At 54.4% G+C, this 23832-nt stretch overlaps 1 protein-coding gene across 3 annotated transcripts in view; it reads right to left on the bottom strand.

Moving 5' to 3' along the window:
- Positions 1 to 23832, bottom strand: part of SLCO2B1 (solute carrier organic anion transporter family member 2B1) — a 49849-nt gene that overhangs the window by 20639 nt on the left and 5378 nt on the right. The window contains exons 1-7 of one of the 3 annotated variants that reach the window (XM_046685284.1): positions 20595 to 20802; positions 16215 to 16345; positions 14922 to 15059; positions 13305 to 13467; positions 10091 to 10324; positions 9757 to 9855; positions 7245 to 7435 (exon numbers count right to left, since the gene is read on the bottom strand). In XM_046685284.1, the coding sequence (XP_046541240.1) occupies positions 7245 to 7435; positions 9757 to 9855; positions 10091 to 10324; positions 13305 to 13467; positions 14922 to 15059; positions 16215 to 16322 (933 nt within the window). In that variant the 5' untranslated portion in view covers positions 16323 to 16345; positions 20595 to 20802. Of the gene's footprint in view, positions 1 to 7244; positions 7436 to 9756; positions 9856 to 10090; positions 10325 to 13304; positions 13468 to 14921; positions 15060 to 16214; positions 16415 to 20594; positions 20803 to 23832 lie in introns of those variants that run through there. The other 2 variants (XM_046685282.1, XM_046685283.1) reach the window with 2 other exon arrangements.

Below are 23832 nucleotides of genomic sequence, written 5' to 3'. Positions count from 1 at the left end.
GCAGGCTCTCAAGCCCAGGTCCTCGAGGAGCCCCGTCTCACCCCTGTCTCCTGCTGTGACAAAGAGCATGGAGACTGGAGATTGGAGGGGACAGACAGGCCTTCGGGGCTGGGGTGCAGGGAAGGCCCCAGGGAGAAGCAGTTTGGGATTTGGGTGCACAGGAAGGGGGAGATGATTTAAGCAGGGGTGCAGTACAGCAGCTGTGGCGGTGGGAAGGGGCCGGTCGTGAACAGGGACGTTATGGGGAAACCAGCCTGACTGTGGCCAAGGGCCTCCAAGGCAGGAACTAGGCCGTTCGGAGGGCCAGGCAAAGGGACTTGGACTTTATCCTGTGGGCCCCGGGAGCACTAACCGTCTCCAGCTCCTGTCTCCGTGATCTCCGCAGGCTTCCGCCTCTCTCCCCAGATCTGTTTTGAGGACTCCTGACTAATAGTGGGCTCCAGAAACGGGAAACATCACTCCTCTGCTCAGCTCAAGGAAGAGAGTTTGACCCATCTGGGCTGTGGTTTGCCCAGGTCAGCAGGCCTGGGCCGAGGGAGCTGGGTAGCACTTCCCCTCTCGGGGCTGTGTGCTGACTGCAGCAGGCCCGCAGGACACCCGACGCTGTGTGTGGTCTGGTGCACGAAAGGCCTCCCTATCTGTGGGGCCTCCAGGGATCCAGGAGCTGTCCTCAGAGCAAGCTGGGTTCCTAGAAGGCACCATCCCGGGGCTGTGTCCCCAGCCCCGCGGAACTAGCGCTGACCCTGCTGGGTGAGGTGGAACTCTCTGCCAGCCCTCAGCTTGTCCACACATAGCCACGGGAAGCAGCCAGGGGGGCGGGGGGTGGGGGTTATCTGTGAACTTCCCATCCTCTCCTGGGGGATGGTGCTTTCTAGCAGTATGCTTGGAGACCTGAGCCTCTGTGAGGAGTGAGTCCACGCTCTGGCTTTCTCACAATGAAATTCATGCAACTGGCCATGCCTTTTCCCTGTGGCTCTCAGAAGCTCAGAACCAAACAAGCGGTTCAACTACATCAACAGAATTCTTCTTTATGGTCCATGCATTAGCCTTTTGCTGTTCTTTCCATTTTCCTGCTTCTTCATCTTGATTGAACAACTCCTGGAACAGCCCTTCCTGGGTCTGAATCCCGGCTCCACCACTCACTAGCCACATGATCGGGCTATTTCTCTGTAACTCAGGCCCTCAGGTGGAAATGGGGGTAGTAAGTGACCCTACTCCACAGGTGCGCTATGAAGACTAAATGAGCTAACGCATACAAAGGGCCTGGAACAGTGCGTGGAACAGAGTAAGCAATGAACCTTAGCCTAATTTCCTCTCTTTGACTAGCACTGTGCATGTGCTTGGTGTGAGCTCCCTGGAAACTTTTATGGAATACAATGGAAGTAGGATATAGAAAAGCACATAAGAAGAATATTAGAAAAAAGGTAATTTTTCCATTATTTTTCTTCTTAAGAGCTGGCCTGGTCAGAGAAAGATGCTGAGAACAAGCACTCCCGGTGACTGATCCTGCATGTCAGGCATTAAGCCACGCACCTCCCCGCTTGGCCTCTTTTCGTTCTCACAAAGACCCCAAGACATAGATGTTATGGTTATACCCATTTTACAGATTTCAGAACTAGTAGTTGGCAGAGCCGAGATTCACGCCCAGGCTGGGATGGTGCAGACACCGCGAGTCCAACCCCTGCTGCTGCGGCCCGCCCCCCCCGCCCGCCTGCACCCACACACACCCGGAAACCCGTGCATGGTGCCTCTTGGAACAGATCAGCTACCAATCCCCTCTCTTCTTTAGCCTCAGTCTCCTCCTCTGTTAAATGGGAATATTGGACTGGATCAGTGTTTTTAAAACTGGTTTTTGGCAACAGAACCCTTTTCCCAATGGAAATCTCAAAAGACTGGTATAAAAACCTGTAAAAGTAGAACTGGTCTGATTGAAGTGCATGTGTGCGTGTGTATGTGTGTGTGTCTGTGCTTGTGCATGGTGGGGAGTCTGATTAAAGTGTGTGTTGTGGGGGGAAGGGCCTTAGCCCTGCTGGGGGATACTTCCCCTCGATCCCCCTATGGTGGCACCCTTGGGGTTCTGTGGGGTCCAGTTTGAAAATCAATCAAGCAGCTCACCCCAAAGGGTCCTTCAGCACTGGTGATTGAGGAAGCTCTGATCTGCACTAGGTCCCTTTTCCCTGACCCCCGGGAAGGGGGAGACTTTCGTCAGCCCTTTGGGGCCAGGACCTGGCCTTGTGCAAACTGGTGCAGAGGCCAGTGGTGCTGGCCAAGCTCTGGGCACAACCTTGACCCTCTCTAGGCCTCAATCCCTCCACCTGTAAGCTGGAGAGAGGGTAAACCAGATAATCACTCAGGACCTTCTACCTTAGAGAGTCGAGGTGGGGTGAGGGTGGAGTCACAAGGCCTGGGTTGTGGGGAAAGGGAAGAACACAGGAGAGCTCCCAGCCTGCGAGGAGGGGACTGGAGGCAGCGCCTGCAAGGGAGAGGCACGGGGCGTAAGGAGGACCTGTGTCCCCTCCGACTTCACAGGACTGCAGAGGGGGCAGAGAGTCCCAGGGGAACTGCCAGCTGGGCAGACCCCAATAGACCAGCCTCAAGTCCTGGGTTTAAGCGCCACTGCCATTGCCCACTCCCGTCACCATCTGTGACCATCCTCCCAAAGCAGCACATCAAGGATAATGCCAGGGAGACAGTGGATTTCATAGATTCTTAGGCCAAAATTGTAACCATTTAGAAAGGTGAATTCTGGGAGTCACAGGCATAGAATCTTAGAACCATAGAACACAAGTACTTGAGAATCTCCAACTATCAGAAACACAGAACTTTAAAACCGTAAAATCTTAGAACCCAGACTCCAGCAGACACCCCAGAATAAGAGACACGTGGACTCCTGGGAAACATGAACCATGGGAGGGGAGAGGAGCCGGTGGTGCTCAGAGGCTGGGCAGGGACGGGGGATCTGGATGGATGAGGCCTTCCCAGCCCTGGCCCAGCCCCAAGAAGGACATGAAGGCTTGGAGGGCACGGGGGGTTGCCGGCTAAATGGGGTCCCAGCACCACAAGGGCAGCTGGGGCCAGATGACGGGTTAGGGAGCCCCTAAGAGACCATCACTACTCCAGGGGCTCTGCAGAGCCATTGGCCAGGAGTCCTGGGGCCTGACAGGACCTTAGAGATCGGCTGAGTGTAGATGGGGAGACTGAGGCCTAAAGAGAGGTGAGACCTGCCCTGTTCACTCCTGCAAGGATGTCTGGGTGGCCCTCTGAGCTCTGAGGTCACAGATACAGGGCAGAGCCAAAGGCGGGAAAGCGGAGCTCCTGCCCCTCCTGTGCCAGGTATGGCCTCCCCATCCGCATCTCCGAATCTTCTCTGTGGAGACTGTTAATGTGCCCCCCTCCCCACCTGCACCAGGCTGAGAATTCTAAGCACTGGCCATGGGAGAAACCGGAGCTGTCGTTCAGTCATCCTCCATCGCCTGCCTCTGACCTTCCTTCACCATCTGAGAGTGCCTTGGGGCGGGGGTGTGGGATGCACCCCTGTGTTCCCCGGTGCAAGTGCTCGTGTACTGCTCCAGAGATGGGGAGCCATGTAGAGAAGCATCACTGAACCTGTAAGAGCTGGCAGACCTTGTCCAACCTTCTGCCCATTGTACAGATAAGGTAGACTGAGGCCAGAGCCCTTCTCTGGGTCACACAATCCTTGTATTACATACCACCATCTCCTGGATACCATGAAAAACTGCATTTACTTCTAGGAGGGTATTAGGGGACCCCTGAGCTGGGAGGGGGTGTTGGAAGGGATTTCAGAAATAGCTCTCCCTTTCCTTTCTCCCCCTGCCCGTTCCCTCTCCCTGCAGAAGATACACATCCCATGTCTGGGCACCTGGACTTTCTGCCTAATTGGCTCTTCCTCCTGGTCCATCAACCTCCCTGTGAGTGGCCTCAATGGGATGGGCCAGCCAGTATAACTGCAGGCAGACCCAGCCAAGGCAGCCTCAAGGAGGCGGGGAACAGTTCCTCCCACATCAATATTTATTGCCTGAGAGCTGCTGGAAGCAGATCATCATGTTCTCAGCCTTCAGTTCTTTTTTAAGAACCTCTCACCCCCTTCTCTCTCCACTCCTCATCCCCAGTGTGCTGACAGAATGAATCCAGACAGCCAGACAGGTTCACAGCCGGGGAGCCAGGGTTTCAAGGCATCACAGAGACACAGGTCTTAAAATCAGAATCTCTGCATCACAGCAGCTTCAACTCAAGGGACTGTGCATTCTCGGAATCTGAGGCACACAGCATATTGCTCCAGGAATCTAACCTCAGCATCTTGCACAACAGGATGGAATGGGGATGTGACTTGCTCAAGGTCACACGGCTGACATGTGACCGAGCTCAGCATAGACAAGTCTCGTCCTGGCTTCTTCCACTGATTGAACTCCAAGGCCCAAGTGGCTGTTCTCTGTTCAAATTTAGGACGTGACTTGGAGATTACCCATAACCAGCAACCGAGTTGCTCTCCCCCTCCTCCATGATCACCCCCACTTCTAAGAACTCTTCCCCAAGTTCCAGGAATTCCAGCTCATTCAAATTTTGGCCTGAGATAGGCAGAACCGGGAAGGACCATCTGTGGTTCCAAGCTGTCTTCTTCTTTCCCTGAAATTGGTCCCTCTCCAGCGCCTGCCTCCTCCCGCCTCTGAGCCAGCATCAGCCCAGCCCTTCACTGTCTCTGGGACATCCCACAGCAGAGCAGCACCCAGTTCTGCGCGCTTCCCCTCCTGGCTGGTTCCTGGACTCATCCCAACGCCCCACCTCACTGCCAACGTGCTAGCTCCTGCCTGGACATAGCCATACCTGCCACATTCCCCTTGTCCCTCGCCGTCCTTTCTCTGCCTAGCCCCTGGTGATAGAGTCCCGGGACCCCCTTCTTACCCTTCTTCCTGGGCTACCCACTGCTCTTGAGGCTGGCAGGCAAGTTTTTCCTATTCTGGCCCCTGCTGGCTGTTCCAACATCATTTTTCTCTGGTTCCCCCATGGACATTTCCTCTGCTCCAGCGGGGAGATAGGCTGGTGAGGTTTGTGAGGCAGCTGGGTCTGGGGTCAGACAGACATGGGTTCAAACCCCAGCTTTTCTAGGCAGAGACATTTTCAGCCCTTCCTGCGAGGCCCAAACTCTCTTGCTCTAAGAAGGAGGCCCTTTCTCACATCATAGCAAACATATTCAAATACACCAACCTGCCGTTAAATAGAATTATTCTTGCCGCAAAATATTCGACAGGATTTTTATAAATTGTCCCTTTGAAATTAGAATTACTCAGCAACAACTAGCTTACTTAATTTATGATTGTCTGTGATTTCTCAACGATTACCTCCTTGTGAAATGATAAGAAATTTATATATGTATATATTTGTCTCCTGCCGGTTCCTGACACAGGGCTCATAAGATCCTTGTAATTTCCTGAGTGTGAGGAGCGTCTAACACTGAGCTCCTAAATCCCTTGGAATTTCCTGGGTGAGAGGAACATCTTTTGTTCTAATGAGGTGACTCTGGGTGCCTCCTGGATGGGGGCTGGTCACCAGAAAGACCAAGCCATGATTAGACGCTTGGAGATTTCAGCCCCATCCCTCATTCTCCAGAGAGGGGAGAGGGACTGGAATGGAGTTAATGATCGATCACGCCTATGTGAGGAAGCTTCCATAAGAACCCCAATAGTATGGGATTTGGGGAGCTTCCAGGTTGGTGAACACATGCACGTGCCAGGAGGATGACGCACCCCAACTGCATGGGGACAGAAGCTTCTGTGCTTGGGACTCTCCCAGACCTCGCCCTATGTATCTCTTCATCTGTATCCTTTATCAAATCCCTTCTTATATTGCTAACTTGCAAACATAAGTAAATGTTTCCCTGAGTTCTGTGAGCTTTTCTAGCAAATAATGGAATCCAAGGAGGTGGTTTGGGGGACCTCGGATTTGTAGCCAAGTTGGACAGAAGTTATGGGTAACCAGGGGACCCATTACTTGTGATTGGCGTCTGAAGCAGGGGCAGTCTCACAGGACTGAGCCCTTACCCTCTGGATCTGATGCTATCACCGTGTCGATGGCATCAGAAGGGAGATAAACTGTAGGACACATTGCAGGGACTTGTTCAATGTGGGAATAATCCCACACATCTGGTGTGAAATACTGTGTGTGAGTAAAAGAGAAACACAAGAGTATGTTTCCTTTACACTCCCATACTTGGGAAGAGAAAATCTAATGCGTAAATTTTCATAATGTAATAAAATGTGTATGAGCATTAGAGAAAAACTAATGAAGTTGACATAAAATTGAACTTGTGTAAAACATTTCTATTTTGTCATTTTCTTTTATATTTCAGAGCCAATTTATTGTTTTTCAGGCCTCATGTTTTTGTGGGTCCCTGGAAAACTTGGAGACCCCTGGCCCAGGACCATGTCTCCTGCCCAGTGCCTCAAATGGTCTTGCCCTCTCTTGCCAGCTGTGACCTTGGGCACCTCCCTGCACCTGCTGGGCCACAGTGTCCTCCTTGAGGAAAGACCACCTACCCCACGAGCCGAGCAGGGGATTCAGTGAGTACCTCGCCAGTTGTTACTTGTCAATGAGTCTTTGTCCTCACTAGGCTGTGCCTATTTTAAGGGTAGAGATGATGTACTGAGCTCCAGTGTCCCGATGGCTGGCCAGGGAGGCACTCAGTACTTGTTTGTCCCCTCACTGTCCCTGAAAAGGCCAGATTCATTCCTACAACCACATCCTTTACCCAGGCTGTTTTCACACCTAGAATGCACCCCCACCTGCTTTCTGCGCTTCCCAACATCCTGCAAAGTCCAGCTTAAACCCCTCCTCTGCTCTTCCCAGACCCTCCGCACACCCTCCCCCTCCCACTTCTCAACATTGCCACAGCATGTTCAGAGTGTACACAAAACTTGAAGTGACAAGCAGAGAGGCAGTAGTGTAGTGGTTAGAGCGAGGAGCATGGGCTCAGGCAGGCTTGGGTTCTCGTCCCAGCACGGCCCTTGCTGGCCTTGTGATCTTGGGTAGGTCACTTCCACCTCTGGGCCTGGATCCCCTCAGCTGTGGAGGGGGCAGGACATACTCACTGTGCAGGGATGTTGAGGGAGGCAATGGCTCTGTAAGCTGTGAAGTGCAGTGCCCCGGAGGGATGAGGGTTAACGTCACAGAGGAGGACAAGTGTTGGGGGCTGGAGCCTGGACTAGGATAAGGACCTGGAGGGGGCTTACTTTGCTGACAGGTGAGGCTGAAACTGCCAAGACCCTTCGCCGGAAGCGAAGCTCGTGTTTCTCCTTGGGCATCTCTCTGGGGAAGAAGAAGTAGGGGACGGCAGCCAGGGCCACGACTCCAGCCGAGATGAGGAAGCCCAGCCACCAGGCACCCACCCATCGGGGGTCCTTCGATGTCAAGTTGATACCTCCTGGAAGAGAATACCATGGGGATGTTAGGATCAGGATGGGCCATCACTTCTTGGCCACCACTCTGGGGCTGGCCTCTGAGATATGGCATGGCCTGGGCCAGGAATCAGGAGACCTGGGCTCCACTCGTGGCTCTGCCAGTTATGTCCTGTGTGACCTTGGGCAAGTCTCTAACCCTTTCCGGGCCTTGGCTTTTTCAACCACTAATGAACTGTGTGTAGTGGGCAAGGCCATGGACTTTAGAAATAAACTGTTGGGTCTGAATTCCACTACTAACCTAACCCTGGGCAAGTTACTTAACCTCCTTGTGCCTCAGCTTCTTCCTCTGTAAAATACAGATATTAGTATACATTCATCAGAGGGTTGTTGTGAGAATCATAGAAACTAGACCACGCAAAACCCTTACAATAGTGCTGGCACATGGAACTTGCTGTCTAGGCGTTGGCTCTTCTTCATTTACCATCATGGTAGTGCTGATTATTATTAAATTGATGGTTGGGACTACCCTTGTGGTTCTCAGACCTGCGTGATGATTAAAATCACCAGAGGTGCTTGTCGAAAATATCTGACCTTACCCAAGACCAACTTAGAACCACCACAGGGTGGGGTGGGAAGGTGACCAAAGAATCCGTACCTTTCACAAGTTCCCTAGGTGATTTTGGTCCCCCACCAGGTGTCATTAGAACCAGATTACCCCAGATGTACCTCCTGGCTGGAGGGCCTGCATCTCCCATCAAACCTGTTGACCCCAAGGCTGAGGGGGCTACCGCCTCCTTCAGTCGCCAGGGCATCTGCAAACACTTTGTAACAGTTCAGATGCGTAATGGTACCAACCCAGAGTGGGGCCGGTGGGGCCAGTTCCCAGGCTCGATCCTGAGCTCCTTCTGGCCAGGGACCAGAGTACACAGTTGGCACTCAGCAAACGTATCTGTAAAGCTGGGGTGGAGCTGGCTTTTGCACTGATTCCCTCCCCCACCTATTATTCACCTTGCTTCTGTGCCAGCCTGGGGAGAGCTCACGCATGTGTCTCCCCAACTCCCCCGCTTCTCATACCAGTCTGCACCTGCAGTGGACATGAGCTGCCAACCCCATGAAATTCCCCATAGAGAAAGAAGGACTAAGGTGGTGGCACATCGATCCATAAGGATGCCACATCTGCCTGTGGAGGTGTCACATATGCCAGGATGATATCAACAGAGCCAAACACATCCCTTCCCCTAGCTGGGTGTGTCTGGGAAACTTAGGGAAGCCCTGACTGCCAGGACTTTTCCTTCAAGGGAGAGTGGAGCTGCAACCAGAGCTCACACTGGGCTCCTGGGCCCACCTTTCTAGAAGGAAGGATGCTTGGGGCAGGGCTGTCCCTTGTGACTCTTGTTCAGAGCTGCCCAGACCTGTCCTTGGCCAAAAACCGGAGATCAAGAAGCAGAATCTGCATGCCCATCTATCTGTACAGGTGTCACCTGAGATTTCTAGGGCTGGCTGGAAAATCTCCAGGTGAGGGATGGGACTTCTGAGGAGCAGGAAGCCGAAGGCATAGATGGGGGCTCAGAGCTGCTAGGTGTGACAAGCAGAAAGCTGAGATGCCACAGTGACCTGGTCTAAAAGGAATCCCCTCCGACTCCCCAGAGGGCGCCAGAGCTCTGGGACCTCCAACGTTCCTCCCTCCTGGCTGCCTTCGGACCAAGCTTCAGTCCTACTCCCAGGCCTACCGTGACCACTACCTGGATCAGAGACCGCTGTTTCCCAAATGGTGCTCTCAGCCCAGGTTCCCAGACTCTGAGGTGGTCAGCACTAGAAGGGTCCTTAGAGGTCACCCAGTAGATTTCCCATCTGAGAGAGGCCCAGGGTAACTGAGTCCTGCTCCAAAGTTCTCTCCTGCCTGCCAGTGTCTTCCCTGTTTCACCTGGGTCTTGATCCTCCTAAAGATGGGAGTTCCCTACAGGCCAAGAGAGTATGTGACCCTGTCTGCCCCACAGTGTATCTGAGCACGCACCAGGGGGTCTGGGTGGGGCTCAGGGATGGAACAAGATGAAGGCTCATAATAATGGCAGTGACAACAACCACAGCTCCCATCAGATGGCGCTTTACAGCTTATCTCCATCATCTCATTGGACGCAGATTGCAGCTTTGGGAGGTGGACAAGACAGAGTGCATCTCAAAGATGGGAAAGTTAAGGCTCTGGAAGGTTAAAAGGCATGTCTAAGCTCAGTGGGATTGCTGGGATTTGAACCCAGGTCCCCTGGCTCCATGTCTCCCATGAGACCAGTGGTCAGTTAGTACAGTCTGTGTGCCCCTGGGACAACTGTGTGCTCTTGAGGCTCACCTTCTGGCATTCGGTTAATGTCCACATAAAGGCGTAGCATGAGGCCACCCAGCCCGTAGGCCATGCCTGGTCCCAACATGGTCACTGCAAACAGGATGCCTGCAACACAAAGCCGAGGTCAGGCCCCTCCGCCCTGGCTTCCCCCCGCAGGTCAGTGCCTGCCCAGCCTCCAAAGGGCAAGAGCAGGCCGTCTCCCCTCCAGGGCTTCTCCAGACCTCTACTGGCCACATGGGGCAGAGGTCAGGGACTTGTGCCCAGCCCCGACGTGGGCCTCTCATCCTCCTACCTGAGGCTGGCCCTCCCTCAGAGCCCGAGGGCTGGGACCTGTCCTCACCAAGGTAGAGGGGCGAGTTGCTGTTGTGGGCAAAGTCATCAATGTAGGAGATGCCGAAGGGCTGAATGGGCACCCCGCCCACGCCGAGCACGGTCTGTGCCGTGAACATGATCCCCACCGTGACCAGATGCTGGGCCTGCGTGTGGCTTGAGCAGCTGCTGTTGGAGGAGGCTGGGGCCCGGGCAGAGGTTGAGGGCAGGCACAGGGAAGCCTCGGAATCCTGCGGCATGTCCGCTGAGAGAGGATAAAAAATATTATGGCCATAGCTAAGCTTATGTAGCACTTACCAGATGAGAAGTACTGTTCTACGTGATGCGTGTATAAATCATTTGGAGTCCCCCCACCCCCACCACTGCAACAAACCTAGGGGATGGGAGCTCTTATTACTCCCACTTCACAGATGAGAAAACTGATGCTCAGGCAGCAGCTAGCAAGGGTAGAGCTAGGACGGGAACCCAGGAGGTCCAGCTTTGAGTCCACGCTCTTAAAGGTCCCTATGCCACCTTTCTGGCAGAGGTATGTGGAAGTGTCATGGCCACGGCGGCTCTTGGGTGGGGTGGCGCCGTCCATGGAGGTAGAGTTTGAACTGGGTTTAGAAGAACAAACAAGACTTTCCCGAAAGAGGCTGGGAGCCGTGTTCCAGGGGGAGGTCACTGCACGTGCAAACCCAGGGGCCTAAGTTCAGTGTGGGAGGGACAGGACTGGGCCAGGGAGGACTGCTGGGCCTGGCCTGTGGTGTGCTATAGTGCCCTTGGCCTTCCTTCTGGGGAGTGCTCCGTGTCAGCTCAGGACGCAGCTGCAGAGCTCAGTAAAGGGGAATTTCTTAATATAGTGCCAGACATTCGTTCTCGTAGCTCACCAATATTTGGTGAACAAACTTCAGGAGACCCTCACGCTATTATTATCCCAAATGCGGGTGGAGAAGTGGCCGTCTTTCTGCGGCCCGCCCAGCCCTTTCCAGGAGCTAGGGCTCTGACCCATGTCCACCCTCTGGAAAAAGCCATGTGGCCCAAGGTCAAGGACCTGGACCTTCAACCGAGGTGGCCGGGGTTGAAGACCGTGAGGCTTTGACAGAGGCCCTCAGCCCCTCTGCGTCTCGGTTTCCTCATCTCTCATACAAGTCCCCTAGGGTGGAAGTTCTCCAGAAGTACAGAATTCAGAAGCAAAATAGTTCAGTAGTTCAGAGCAGCGGTTCTAGAGCTACAACACCCGGGCATGTTCTGGTTCCCCTAGCTGCGGGCCTTGGGGAGGCCTTCCCTCTCTGAGCCTCAGTTTCCTGACTTGTAAAATAGGATAATGAGGAGACCTGCCTCATAGGGTCATGGACGTGAAGAGTGGTGAGTGGGGCCTGCACACGGCGCCTGCCCAGCATCAGAGGCGATGGTTGTTATAATGCTCTGGCTTCCTTTTCCACTCGTGTCCCCAGTGCATAGCAGAGGGCCTGGCACACAAGCATTAATAAGTAAATTATTTAACACTGGGTGGAGAATGAGTGAGTGAAATAGCCTGAAATGTCAGAGCAGGACGGGTGCTTGGAGGGCACCGAGTCTAGTCTACTTATCGCTCAGATGTGGAGACTGAGGCTCAGCCAGGAGAAGGGCTTTGCCCAGGGTTTCACGGGGAGCCTACGACAGAAGGGTGTTGTATGATAGTGAGGATAGAGAAGACCGTTTGTGACCCTGCACAGAAAAACCTCTGTTCAAGTGAACGTTCTGGACACAGAAATGAGAGGAAGCATTGTTTTTCAGCATTCCAGTCAGGCCTCTTGACTCAGCCTGGATAACCACCTCGCCTTCACACACCCTCTGAACCTCCCCACTTCCCCACCGTTGCCATGCAGCTCCCTCCACCTGAAATGCCCACCTTCTCCCTACACTGCTGCTCAGATGACACCTCCTCCAGCTCCCTCCAGCCTTGAGAGTCCTTCCCCTACTCCGGGCTCTACCAGCTCCCTCTGGCCGTCTCCCAAGGTGCTGGACTCTACCCTACCCTGTGGCAGAGTTGCCCATGCTCACTCCAACCTGTACTCCCCTGGGAGCTTCTCAGGGCTGGTCCTATCTGCTCCATCTTTCCGCCCCTGGTCCTGGCATGGAGTGGGGGCTCCAGGGTATTAGCTGACGGGAGTGGAAGGGAGGGAGGATGCTCTCTGACACCCCTCTCCCCATGGGAAGACTTCTATGATGCCAGGCTAGGGCGTGGTCTCCTTCCCTGGGCTCCTTAGGCCCCTGTGCTTCCCTCCTCACACAGTTGACTCACTGGGGGGTTTTTGTTGTCTCTATCTCCCAGACTGGGAACTCTCTGGAGGCAAGGACTGAGTCCCCTGGAGAGAGTCTGGCACAAAGTGGGCAGCCCTAAGGGTTTGTTGGGTGGACCACCAGATGGATGGATGGATGGATGGATGGATGGGTGGATGGGTGGGTAGATGAGTGGGTGAATGGGTGGGTGGGTGGGTGTATAGGTGGATAGATGAGTGGGTGAGTAGGTATATGGGTGGATGGCTGGGTATACAGGTAGATAGATGAGTGGGTGAGTAGGTTTATGGGTAGGTAGATGGGTGGGTGGGTAGATAGATGGGTAAATGGGTGGATGGGAGATGGAAGGAATGAAGTGAATGCTCAGGCTGCTTGCATCGTTCTCTGAGGGACAGGCAGCCATCTGTCAAGTAAGCCCCAACAAAATCCCACTGGGCTGAACAGGGGCTTCACTATTCCTGTCTAGAATCCTTTCATTTTCTTTTTGTTCATCCACTCATTCGTTCTTTCTTTCTTCATCGTCCCGTCTTCTTGTGAGGATTAAATGCATCAATGTACATAAAGTGCTTACAACAGTGTCTGGTGTGTAGTAAGTGGTGTGTGACACTATTATTATTATTGCACAAACATTTCCTGGGGACCTACACATGCTAGGCCCTAAAATAGGCTGTGTTGTAAATTCACCTCCACTTCAAAAAAAAGCAGTGACACACAAGCAGGCCCTCACTGCGACCCTCTGGGCGTCACCCCTCTGCCCCAGGACGATACCCTATGTTACTGCCCAGGAGCCAGAGGCCACCTGGGCTGGGACTGAGGGAGGCTGTGGAGGTAGGGTGGGGAAGACCAGCAAGTGTCCTGGGAAGCTGGGCCCACCCTGACTGATAGAAGCCTGGGGATGGGCCCTGGTGCCCAGTAATGCAGCAGATCATGTCTGCCTCCAGCCCAACCCCTCCTGCTCTTACCAGGACTGGTGTTGTCGAAGTGGTATGGCTCCGAAATGAAGTGTGGGAGAGCCATGAGCAGGCCCGCCAGGGCTACAAGGATAGCCCCACAGCCGATCAGTCGGGGCCGATGCACCCGGCTGCCAAAATAGCTCACAAACACAATCAGGGCTGTGTTCCCCACCTGCAAAAGGACAAGGGGACCCGTTAAAGTGGAGCAGAGCCCAGGGCCGGTGGCCTGCATCATCCTTGTCTCCATCACCACTCTCAGTGTTCCCATCTGTATAACGGACAAGCTGGCTGAATAAGAATCATCTGGGTCCCTCTTATAAATGTAGATTCTGGGTCCTCCTAGGAAGGGCTCCACCACCCCTTTAGGAGAGAGAAATGAAGGCAGAGTAGACAAGGCTAGAAGTTCAATTTCATTCTGGAACATGGGTTGGACCCCATGATAGAACGTGAGGGGTGGCTATCAAGGAAGGGGTGCATGAATGTTTCTGGGATGGCAGGGGTGACAGGAACAAACTCTAAAGCCGGAGGACTAAGGCTTGGAATTTTGAGACTTAGAATCAAAATCCCGGGCTGGGTTCGGAGGAGACCTGAAGGCTTGCAGAGAAGGGGCAGGCTCTGCTGTCAGAAGCTGGGCTGTGCACCCCTTTCCAGTGCCTACTGGCTGGTGACCAGTCAAGTCCTCACCCCTGAGCCCCAGACTCCCTGCTGGTGGAGTGGGGCAGGACCAGCAGAGGGGCGGTGGGAGGACTGACCCTAGGAAGAACAGCCACTCTCCATTTCATAGATGGGCACCGAGGCCTGAAGATGGGGAGTGACTTGCTAGGTCCCAGAGCTAGGTAATGACATTGCGTTCCCACCTCTGGGCTCTGGAGGTGGGGTCTGAGGAACATCTGGGGACTCTGTGTAGCTGGCAAGCCTTGGGTTGGGAGCAACGTGACACATCACCCAAGGTGGAGCGAACTTCACAGAAATCTGCTGGGGGTGGGGGAGGGTGGTCTCTGCTCTCTAGACAGTGGCCTTCTTGGCTGGTGAAAACATCTGGTGGGGGAGGGGCCGGGCATAGCTGGACTCTGATCCCCAGATCCGCCCAAAGCGGCTTGTCCGCTCCTCACTGCTTGGCTGCTGGACCCGGGGCAGAGGCCTGAGGATGGCTGGGCAGCTCTGAGGACGACATGCCGTGGTATCGCTCCCTCCCCCGCCGCCCCAAGGTCTGAGCTTTCCGCCTCTGATCTAGTGTGAACCTCCCTCACTGCTGTTGAAGTGACTCCCTCTGATTCCGTCCTGGGACAGCCCACGGCCAGGTGCCCGAAAAAGTAAAGGAACCAGTGGGAGAGTGGGTGGCTGTGGGGATCTGGCCATATCTAAAATACCCCACCACCCTCAACAGGGTGGCCCCGAGGGCAGGAGTCCCTGGCGCTCTGACAGCACAGGGAGGGAGAGGTCTCCTCTGGACCTTGTCCTAACACAGGGCTGGTCAGCTTCTGGCCAGGACACCACCTGCAGAGCTGCGATGGGGGTTGCCTGAGGGCACTGGGAGGGGAAGGGTAGTGAGAGAGGAGGATGGGCAGAGGTGGGTGTGAGGCTCTCTCGACGTTCCCCCACCGTGACGGCGCCCAGGGCCCGTACCTCGTTGAAGGCGGCCAGCAGCCCAGAGGTCTGACTGGAGAGGCCGAAGCGTTTCTCCACTGTGGAGATGGAACCCTTGAGGTAGCCGGAGATCATGAGCTGCGCCAGCTGCAGCAGGCTGTGGCACAGGACGAAGACCTGTCGGAGGGGCCGTGGGGACGGCAGTGGGCAGAGGGATGGGGAGACAGGCGGGGAGCCAGAGAGGAGTTGGGGAAAGAGAGGGAGCGTGAGGCCACGAGAAGAGCAAGGAATAGAGATGGAGAAACAGAGTCAGAGGAGACAGATGCACAGGAGGAGAGAGAGGGGAGGAAGGAGAGGAGAGAGGGACAGAGGGAGGGAGAAGGTTATGAGAGTAGCCCATGGCTTCTCCCACAGGCCTAAAAGCTAGAAAAGCTGTCTTGGGCACACTCTGGGGCCTGGGGGCTACCCAAGAGCCACATGACTAAGAGCAGGGTCTTCATGGGGCTGAAAATGGCAGGAGCCCCTCTGACCCTCAGAGCTTCCCTGGGCTAGACTGGACCTCCCTCCCGGTTCCACCGTCCTCCCCTTTCTCCAGGAAGCTATTCCAAATCCTTCTCCCTCCCAGCCCCAACCTTGTCTTCCCCTAGAGCTCTCTGGGAGACCACCTGCACAGACTGAATCTCCGGGCTGCCCACGCCACCCCACTGGGCCTCCCAACCACACATCCCCGCCCGCCTGTAGTCTTCCTCCTAAAAAACGGGCAGACTTCCTAAGAGAAGGAAAACTTGCTTCAAAGAATTAAAAAAGAGTGTTTATGCCAGAGCTTAATAACATTCACTCTGTTCTTCTGAGTCTCCGTTTGCTCATCTGGACAACAAGGATGACGTCCCCATCCCCACCTCCCAGGGTTACTGGTAGAATTAAAAAAGATCATGCGGGAACAGCACCTGGCCCAGGACCTGGCACCCAGTGGGTGCTGGGATGTTTAGGGCTGCCCGTGGTAGAACCAGAACTCCTGGTGTTCATACAGGTGCAGGGTCACTGGGATCCTTCTCTTTCCTTCTATGGAAACAGGAGGCAAGGAGACTGGTCTCCCACTGCCCATAGGGCAGCCCCTTTATCCTCTCTGGAAGGAGAGAACATGTGCTGGGCATCTTCCATGTGCCAGAAACCAAGCTAAGTCCTTTGACACTCAGAGCCACCCATTCTACAGATGAGGAAACTGAGGCTCAGAGAAAGGCAGCAACTTGCTTGGTGTTACACAGCCAGTAAGTGGCAGATCCTGCTCTGCTGGACTCAGATGGCCTTGCCTCTACCAGACCCCAGAGGTACCTTGATGCTGTGGAACACACTTGGCCGCGAGTCCTGAGGGTCTGGGCTGGCTTTGCCTCCAGGTGTGTCTTCTGTGCCCATCATGGCCTTGATGTCCTTGTCTGGCATCTGGGGCTCCTCACTCACCGGCCCTGTGGGACAGCCAGCCAGGGAGTGAGAGTGGAGATGGAATCCCAGAGAATGGTCCTGACCCAGGTAGCCTAGGGTATTTCAGGGGTTGGAGGGAATCTGAGTCAAGGCACCTTCAGCCTTCCTGAGTCCCAGGCGGCAGAAGGGTCCTTCCTAAGAGGGTGTGGGCTCCATGTGCCCGCGCTGGCCAGATCCTAACGGGGACCACCTATTTCACACCTTCATTCTGTTCCTTCCTCCTAGGCAGAAGCTGCTGACCCGTCACACACTCTGAGCAGTGGACCCAGCGGTAAGGTGCACAGCCTTAGTCCTGGGCCCATGTGAGACATCTGTGCTCCCGGAGGCTGAGTCTGGGTCTGTCTGGCTTAGGCTAGGATCAGAGGTCTGGGGCCAGGTGTAGGGTCAAGGCTTGATCTATATCAGGCATAAAAGCTTTTCCCGGGGGTAGTTACCAACACCCCAAACGGCATCACCCTGCGTGTAATCACAGAGCCGACCAGCCCAAGCCCCAAATCACACCATCAAGCTGTGTTGCTGGTCAGTACAGAAAGGGCCCTCAGAGTTCATCCATTTAACTCCCTGCACTGATAAACTGAGGTCCCAAGCTGGGCAATGACTCAGGAGGCAGAGCTGTGGCAGAACCTGAACCCTTGGCCCCAGTTACGCTTGCCGGTTTTCTCCTATGGTGACCACGGGAACCATGTCACTCTGCCACTCACTGCAGTCAGAGAAAAGCTGAGGCCCTTCAGAGGCATCTCCCAGGGTCTCCTGACACCAAATCTCAGCGAGGAGCCTGGAAGTCCAGCCTTGGGAGTCTCCACCCCTCTGCATAGTTAGAAACCACCTGCATCTCCTTGGCCTTCCTCCCCTCCTGGGGCCCCGCTTCCTGCGGAAGCCTTCTCCATTGTTTCGTGTGCCTCTCAACCTGGCAGGAGTTTCCCCCCATTCAACAAGATCCTTCTGGAGGCTAAAAACTGACCTGAGGACACTTCTGACCCAGGGAGGGGGGTGGGGACTCGCCCTCCATCTCCAGACCTGGAAGGCAAACTCTGGGAGGTGCTGAAGAGGCCTGGAGCCTCCACAGTGAAGGTTTTGTGCTCCTCACACAGGGTAACTGGGAGCCTGAGGGATTTTTTTCAGTTGAGATACAATGCACATACCATAAAATCCACTCTTTTTAAGTATACAATTCAGGGGTTTTTAGTATATTCAAAAAGTTACACACCATCACCGCTATCTAATTCCAGAACACTTTCATCACCCCAGTTGGAAATCCTATACCCATTGGCAGTCACTCCCCACTCTTCCCTCCGCCAGCTCCTGGCAACCACTAATCTGTTTGCTGGCTCTCTGGGTTTGCTTGTTCTGGATATTTCACATAAATTCATACAAATCAAATTTGGCCTTTTGTGTCTGGCTTCTCTCACTTAGCATAATGTTTTGAAGGTTCATTCATGTGGTAGCACGTCTCAGTACTTCACTGCTTTCTATGACTGCATAGCATTCCACTGTATGGATGGACATACATATATATATATCTCACATTCTGTTGATCCATTCTTCTGTTAATGGACATTATGAACATTCATATGCAAAGTTTCATGTAGACATACATTCTCAGTTCTCTTGGGTAGACAGCCAGGAGTGGAACTGGGTCATATGGTAACTCCATGTTTAACTTTTTGGGGAACTGCCAAACTGTTTTCCAAAGCAGCTACACCACTTTATACTCCCACCAGCAGTGTATGATGGTTCCAATTTCTCCCCATTCTTGCTAATACTTCCTATTGTCTGTCTTTTTGGTTATAGCCATAGAGTGACTGTGAAGTGATATCTCACGTGGTTTTGACTTGGGTTTCCCCAATAACTAATGATGCTGAGCATCTTTTCGTGTGCTGATTGGCCATTTGTCTATCTTCTTTGTGGAAATGTCTACTCAAATAGCTTGAGGAATTTGACTGAGGAAATGCAAGTGTGTGTGTGGCTGGCGAGGAGTCCCTTTTGGGGGCATAAACATTCAGAGGAAACAAGGAGATATGGAAACCAAAGCGACACCTGATGGAGGAGAGGTTGACCTAGCAAGGGGTTGGGCTAGTAAAGGGCCGTGGGCCGGACTCACTTTGAGGGAGAAGAGGAGGGGAAGGAGCTCACCCAGAGGAGATTGACGGGACACAGTCTGAGCCCCAGGTCCCCTCACCAGCAGAGACGGGTCACATACTGTAGCATAGATGCCGGGCTACATGCTGTCTATGCAGGTGAGCCTTTCTGCGCATCCTCTACATGCCCATGACCTCTCCACAACTCCATGCCTTTGGTGCTTTATTTGGCACTTATTTTATCATCCCTGTGCTTCAGATGAAGACACTGAGGGTCAGAGGTGACCAGTGGACTGGTTGACATGGGTGCAGGACTTCAAGCCTGGGCGTTAACCTCAGCATCACTTCGTGCTCCTTGCACAGGTTTGATGAGGGGAAGAACCACAATGCTCTTCTCTGTCTTGGCCCAACCAAACCTACCCAGGTCACCTGAAGGGCAACAGTGCCCACCCACCTAGGGGACAGGCCAGCCAGGTGATGGGGCTGGAGCTGAGGCTAGAAGGGCAGAAGTCACTGACTTGGAGCCCCAACTCTGAAAGAAACCCAGAGGATGGGTGAGAGAGGGGGACAGAAAGTCGGTGGATCAGCTCAGAACCTCCTACCTTCCCATGGCTCAGTCGTCAGCCTCAGCCTCGTGTGGAGGAGGGAAGCCCTGGCCCCATGCCCCAGGGCTCTGAGAGCAGCTGTCAGTGCATTGGGTGGTGAGTGGGTCACTGACTGGGGCTGGTCAGGCAGCTTGTCAGTTCCCTGAGCCCTTCCTGTGGGCTGAGGCCTCTGCTGAGGGGCTGGCAGCAAACAGTCTGACTCCCTGATTGGTGATAGCACTCCCCCTAGAAGCAGGGTCCTGAGTCCAGGGCTGTGTGCCCTCCTCACAGGATGCCTCTGAGGCCCTTCCCATCCTTCTGGTCCTGACAGCAGAGGGGGCCGCTGTGGGAGTAGACTGGGGCTTGGGTGGCCTGTGGGAGTGAGAGGAGGGGCAGGGAGCCAGGCCCCAGGAAAAAATCCCAGCCTCTTAGCCCCTTTCTCTCCCAGGTGGTCAACCAAGTTTTAGGGCCCCAGGTAGACCAGATGGTTCCAAGGGCTGGGAGCCCACAGCTCCAGAGCTGGCAGGCAAGGGGTCTGTGTGCCCGTCAGTGGGTTACGTGGCTAGTGATTCACACAGATGCTCTCATGTCCAGCAGCTGGTAAGTCGTTGGTCTGGCTGTCTTTCAGGAGACCTGTCTGTTGTGGCTGTTGGTTGGCCACGTGCCCTGCAGCTGCTCAGCAAGTGGGCCAGTCACCCTGAAAGTCCGCCCAGCTAGAGACCTTGTTTACCAGTTCAGTCAGAGACGCTGGAGGCCTGAGAGGCAGAGGGTATGCCTCTAGCTACCCCTCCACGGACAGGAGTCGGCCTTCCCCACACCAGCTGCATCCAGGGTGATGAAGGCCAAGGTTTCAGAGAGCAGCCTGACAGCGAGGGCCGCCTTTCTCTGCCTGTTATTTGCTGGAAAGGTTCCTGCCTCCTCCAGCCACCTCCCAGCTGCAAACAGCAAATCCCAGACAGCTGTGGGGCTGAGTGTAGGTTTCAAAGTCCTCAGAGCCGGGTCTGAACCCTGGCTCCCTACATCTGCTGTGTGAGCCTAGACATGCCCCTCCGTCTTTCTGAGCCTGTTTCCTCATCTGTAAGGTGAGGATACAGCAGCTACCTCAAGGAAGAAAGGCATGTAGGGTGCCTGGCCCAGGCCTGGCTCCCAGTTGGCCCCACTGAGGACCACTGCCCTCCCCTTTCCTGAAGAACCTTCAAGTACCTCCGAGGCTACAAGGCCCAGCTGAACCCAGCCCCTTCCACGCACACCTGGCTCCTCCAAGGTCACTTCTCCCTCTGACAGCACCATCCTTCCGACTCTGGGTTCTCTCTCGCCCTGTCATCCAAGCCTCAGCCAACCACAGACCTGAGGGCCTGGATCCCTTCCCTCCGTGCACACTCACTAGCTTTGGCGGCACTTGCCCCGGTCTGAGCGCCCCCAGCTGCAGTCCTCTGCGTGGCCTTAGACCAGTAGCCTGCTGTGTCCTCATCGGCAATGGCAGGACGGAAATCCCTGCTTTCCAGCGCAGAGGACCAGAACCTCCACCCCACGGGCGGCCCGGACGCTAAAAGCCCCAAACCACACCTTACCGTCTACATTCGCTTGACTCTGCAATTCCACTGTCTTCGTTAGGCTTTTTTCTTTTTACTCTTCCCAGACTAACCAGCCCAAGCCAATGGCTTGATTGTTCTTATGGGAACTTCCTGAAAGATGGATCGACTCTTCAGGGGGAACCATCGACAGAGGGTGCGCCCTCGATTCTTTGACTCTCTGCACCCCCAAATCCTCCCCCTTGCTGTTTCCACCAACAAATCTGGACTGTGGGGTCATGATTCTCACCCAATCCTAGTCCAGCCTCTCTCACCCACCCACTCTCCTCACTGAACGGCCGGCCTCAAAACACACTCTCAATTCTCAACAAATATTGACCTTTTCTCCCTGCTCTGAGACACTGCCAGAGCTTTGAGAAGAGGTGTTGTCCCGTCTCGTGGTAGACAATACACTTCGTCTTATCAACAGGCTGTGTCAGTAATGTGTGGGGAGGCAGCACGACACAATGCGTAGCCCGAGTGCAATGAACGGTGTTTCCTTCCCCATCAGCCTGCCAGTCTTTCTGTCAGCTGTCTGTCCTTCCACAAACACCCCACCTGCCTCCATACTTACTTTGTGACAGGAAGGAGCATTGCCACACCTAGAACCTGAGAATCTGGAGAAAGCTCAACCCCAGAGGGCTGGGGAGGTCAGGGGGCTGGGACACCCAGCTCTGGGTCACCCTCCCCCACTACAGGAAGTGGCCCAGATGGAGGAGTTTGTCCTAGGGGCTACTATAGACCCAACAACACTACGTGCTGGGCTGGGCACACTCACTGGTCCTCCTAGCAACCTTTTGAGGTAGGTGCTGTGACCCTGACAGATGAGGAAACTGAGGCACAGAGAGGAGAGATGACTTATCTAGGGTCCAGGAGCTGGTAAATGGCAAAGCATGGGCTGGAACCCAGATCTGTCTGACTCCTGAGCCCCCAACAGCAGCCACAAGATGGCGGCTGCATTGATGGCCTTAGAACAAATGAAAAATAATCCCCACGTAGCCATTTCTTATTCTGGCCTGGCCGCCTGTGAATTGTCAAAGGTGGTTATATGGGGACAGTCTAGCATTCCACCAGCTGATTCTTTAGCTAACCAGTCAGTCAGTTCATTGTTCAGTCAACACCCTCCTCTGATGGCCTCAGAGAGCGCCAAGTCGGGGCAGGCAAGGCTGGAAAGAGAAATGCAGCGAGAAGGACATGTGGCCCCCAGTCCAGAGGACATGAGTGTGGTGAGAGTTCAGGACTCATAACCAAGGTCCAGATTTGAACTTTCAGGAGGGATGTGCTGAGAAACGCCCGAGAGGGCCTGGGAGAGTTCTCGTGTCCTGAGGGCAGAAGAGGAGTGCCTGGACCAAGGAGGGGCAAGGCAACGACACTTTCTCTTCAGAATGTTCTGGCCTGTGCCTCAGCAGAGAGAGCAAGATGTAGGATCACTTAGACCTGGTGTGGCCTTGGGCCAGCAATTGGACCTCTGAGCCTCTGCAAAAGAGGAATAATAAGACTCTCTTCTCAAGCTTGCATGAATCACACAGGACGATGTCCTTTGTCCACCACAAGATGCCTCACAAGAGTCAGTTTTGTCAGCTTTCCATCCCACCTCGCCAGGGAGGGAGTCTATTTGAGGTCTGACCACCAGGCCTCAGAATAACTTGTTTTCCCTCCTGTGGGAGACTCAGCCCCAGCATTGCTCTCTCCCTTCCTCCTGATCCCTGAAGTGGCTCAGATCCCTCTGGATGCCTCCCTCTGCTCTCTTGTCCCCCCCGCCCCCCACCCCACCCTCCTCACCCACCACAGGCCAAAAAGGCCTGTACGTTCCAAGGCCTTCTTGGGTTTTTTTTTTTTCTCCTAATAATTTCCCTGTACAAGAGAAGGGAAGGCCTTCCCTTCACACCTGCTACCACACACACTTTGCCGAGGCCATCAAAGGACAGAGTATAAGGCAGAGATGGAATATGAGGTAGAGGTTATGGCTGAGAGGCCCTGGCCCAAGACACCATGCGCAGCTGCATGGGCTGTGCACCATGAGGTGAATGGCGCCCCCTGGAGTTGTGCACTGCATGGTAGTCCTGTGTGGGGGCACATCTGACTCCTAGACATTTTTGGGGGCCTGCACAATGCTGGCTCGCCGAGAGTTTTTAAGTTAGCTGCTACTATTTAAAAATTGGGAACTATCACATAAAACTCCAGATTTTTGTTTTTTCTTGACAGATTAGCAGATCCAGCAACACTAGGCCTGCGTTCCCATATGATAACACTCAGCTGGTCCGGGACGCTGGCCTGCACGTGGCCATTTGCCATGTTGAAGGCTCTTTGGGGGAGCGTGTCTGGCCCACTTCATGGACCCTCCTCACCTGCCTGTAGGCTTCCCTGTCTGCAATCCCACAGCAACACTGGGCCTGGGGAGCCCACTGGACAGGAAGCCAGGGCTGGTTAACCCTTTGAGGCGTGAGGAAACAGGGCCAGAGAGGCTGTGACTTGCCCAGGGTCACCACAGCGGGTCAGAGCTGGTCTCTGCTGGTTTGGGAATGAGAACGAAGATTAGTTCCACACACTGACAGCTCTTCGAGGCAGGCTGCTGGGGCCCCAGAGGCAATTAGCCCCAGTCCCTGCCCTCGGGGAGCTCCCATTTGTGTGTGACTGTGTATGTGAGTGTGTGTGTGTGGTGGGGCAAACATCTAACACAGACTCACAATAACAGGTGCTCACTCTGTGATACAAGAAGTTTCAAGACTATAGAAACACAGTGGAGAGGCCCTAGTCTAGATCGGAAGGTTCTGGAAGGCTTCCTAGAGGAAGGAACATCAGAGAGAAGGGCAAAAGTATGAAAGAGCAGAGAACGCTCAGGGAGCAAATAGTCTAGAAAGGCTGGAGTGCTGGGGTCAAGGTCGAGGGTGAGGCTTCAGTGGTTGGAGGGGCTAGGAGCCTTGAATGCCAGGCTGAAGGGCTGGGCTCTGTCTGAGCCCAGTGGTAAGGTCCAATCTGGCCTCCTGAGACCTCCATGCCTATGAGGGGAGAGTGGAGAAGTCAGGCTGCAGACAGAGACCAGGGAGAAGGCAGGAGTGGGGTCCAGGGGAGAGAGTGATAATGGGGCCCAGTGGGGAGTAGGGATGGAGAGGAATGAGCAGATATACCACCGTAGGGAGCGGGGATCAACAGGGCTTAGTGAAAAACCAGCTGTGAGGAGTGCAGGAGGCCAGGGGTCCTGGAGGCAGGGGAATGGAGTTGGGAGAGGCCCAGTTTT

This window comes from Equus quagga, chromosome 14, assembly GCF_021613505.1.
Source record: "Equus quagga isolate Etosha38 chromosome 14, UCLA_HA_Equagga_1.0, whole genome shotgun sequence".
Lineage (NCBI taxonomy): Eukaryota > Metazoa > Chordata > Mammalia > Perissodactyla > Equidae > Equus > Equus quagga.
The sequence above is the reverse complement of the archived record's forward strand: the minus strand, read 5'-3'. Positions and strand labels throughout refer to the sequence as shown.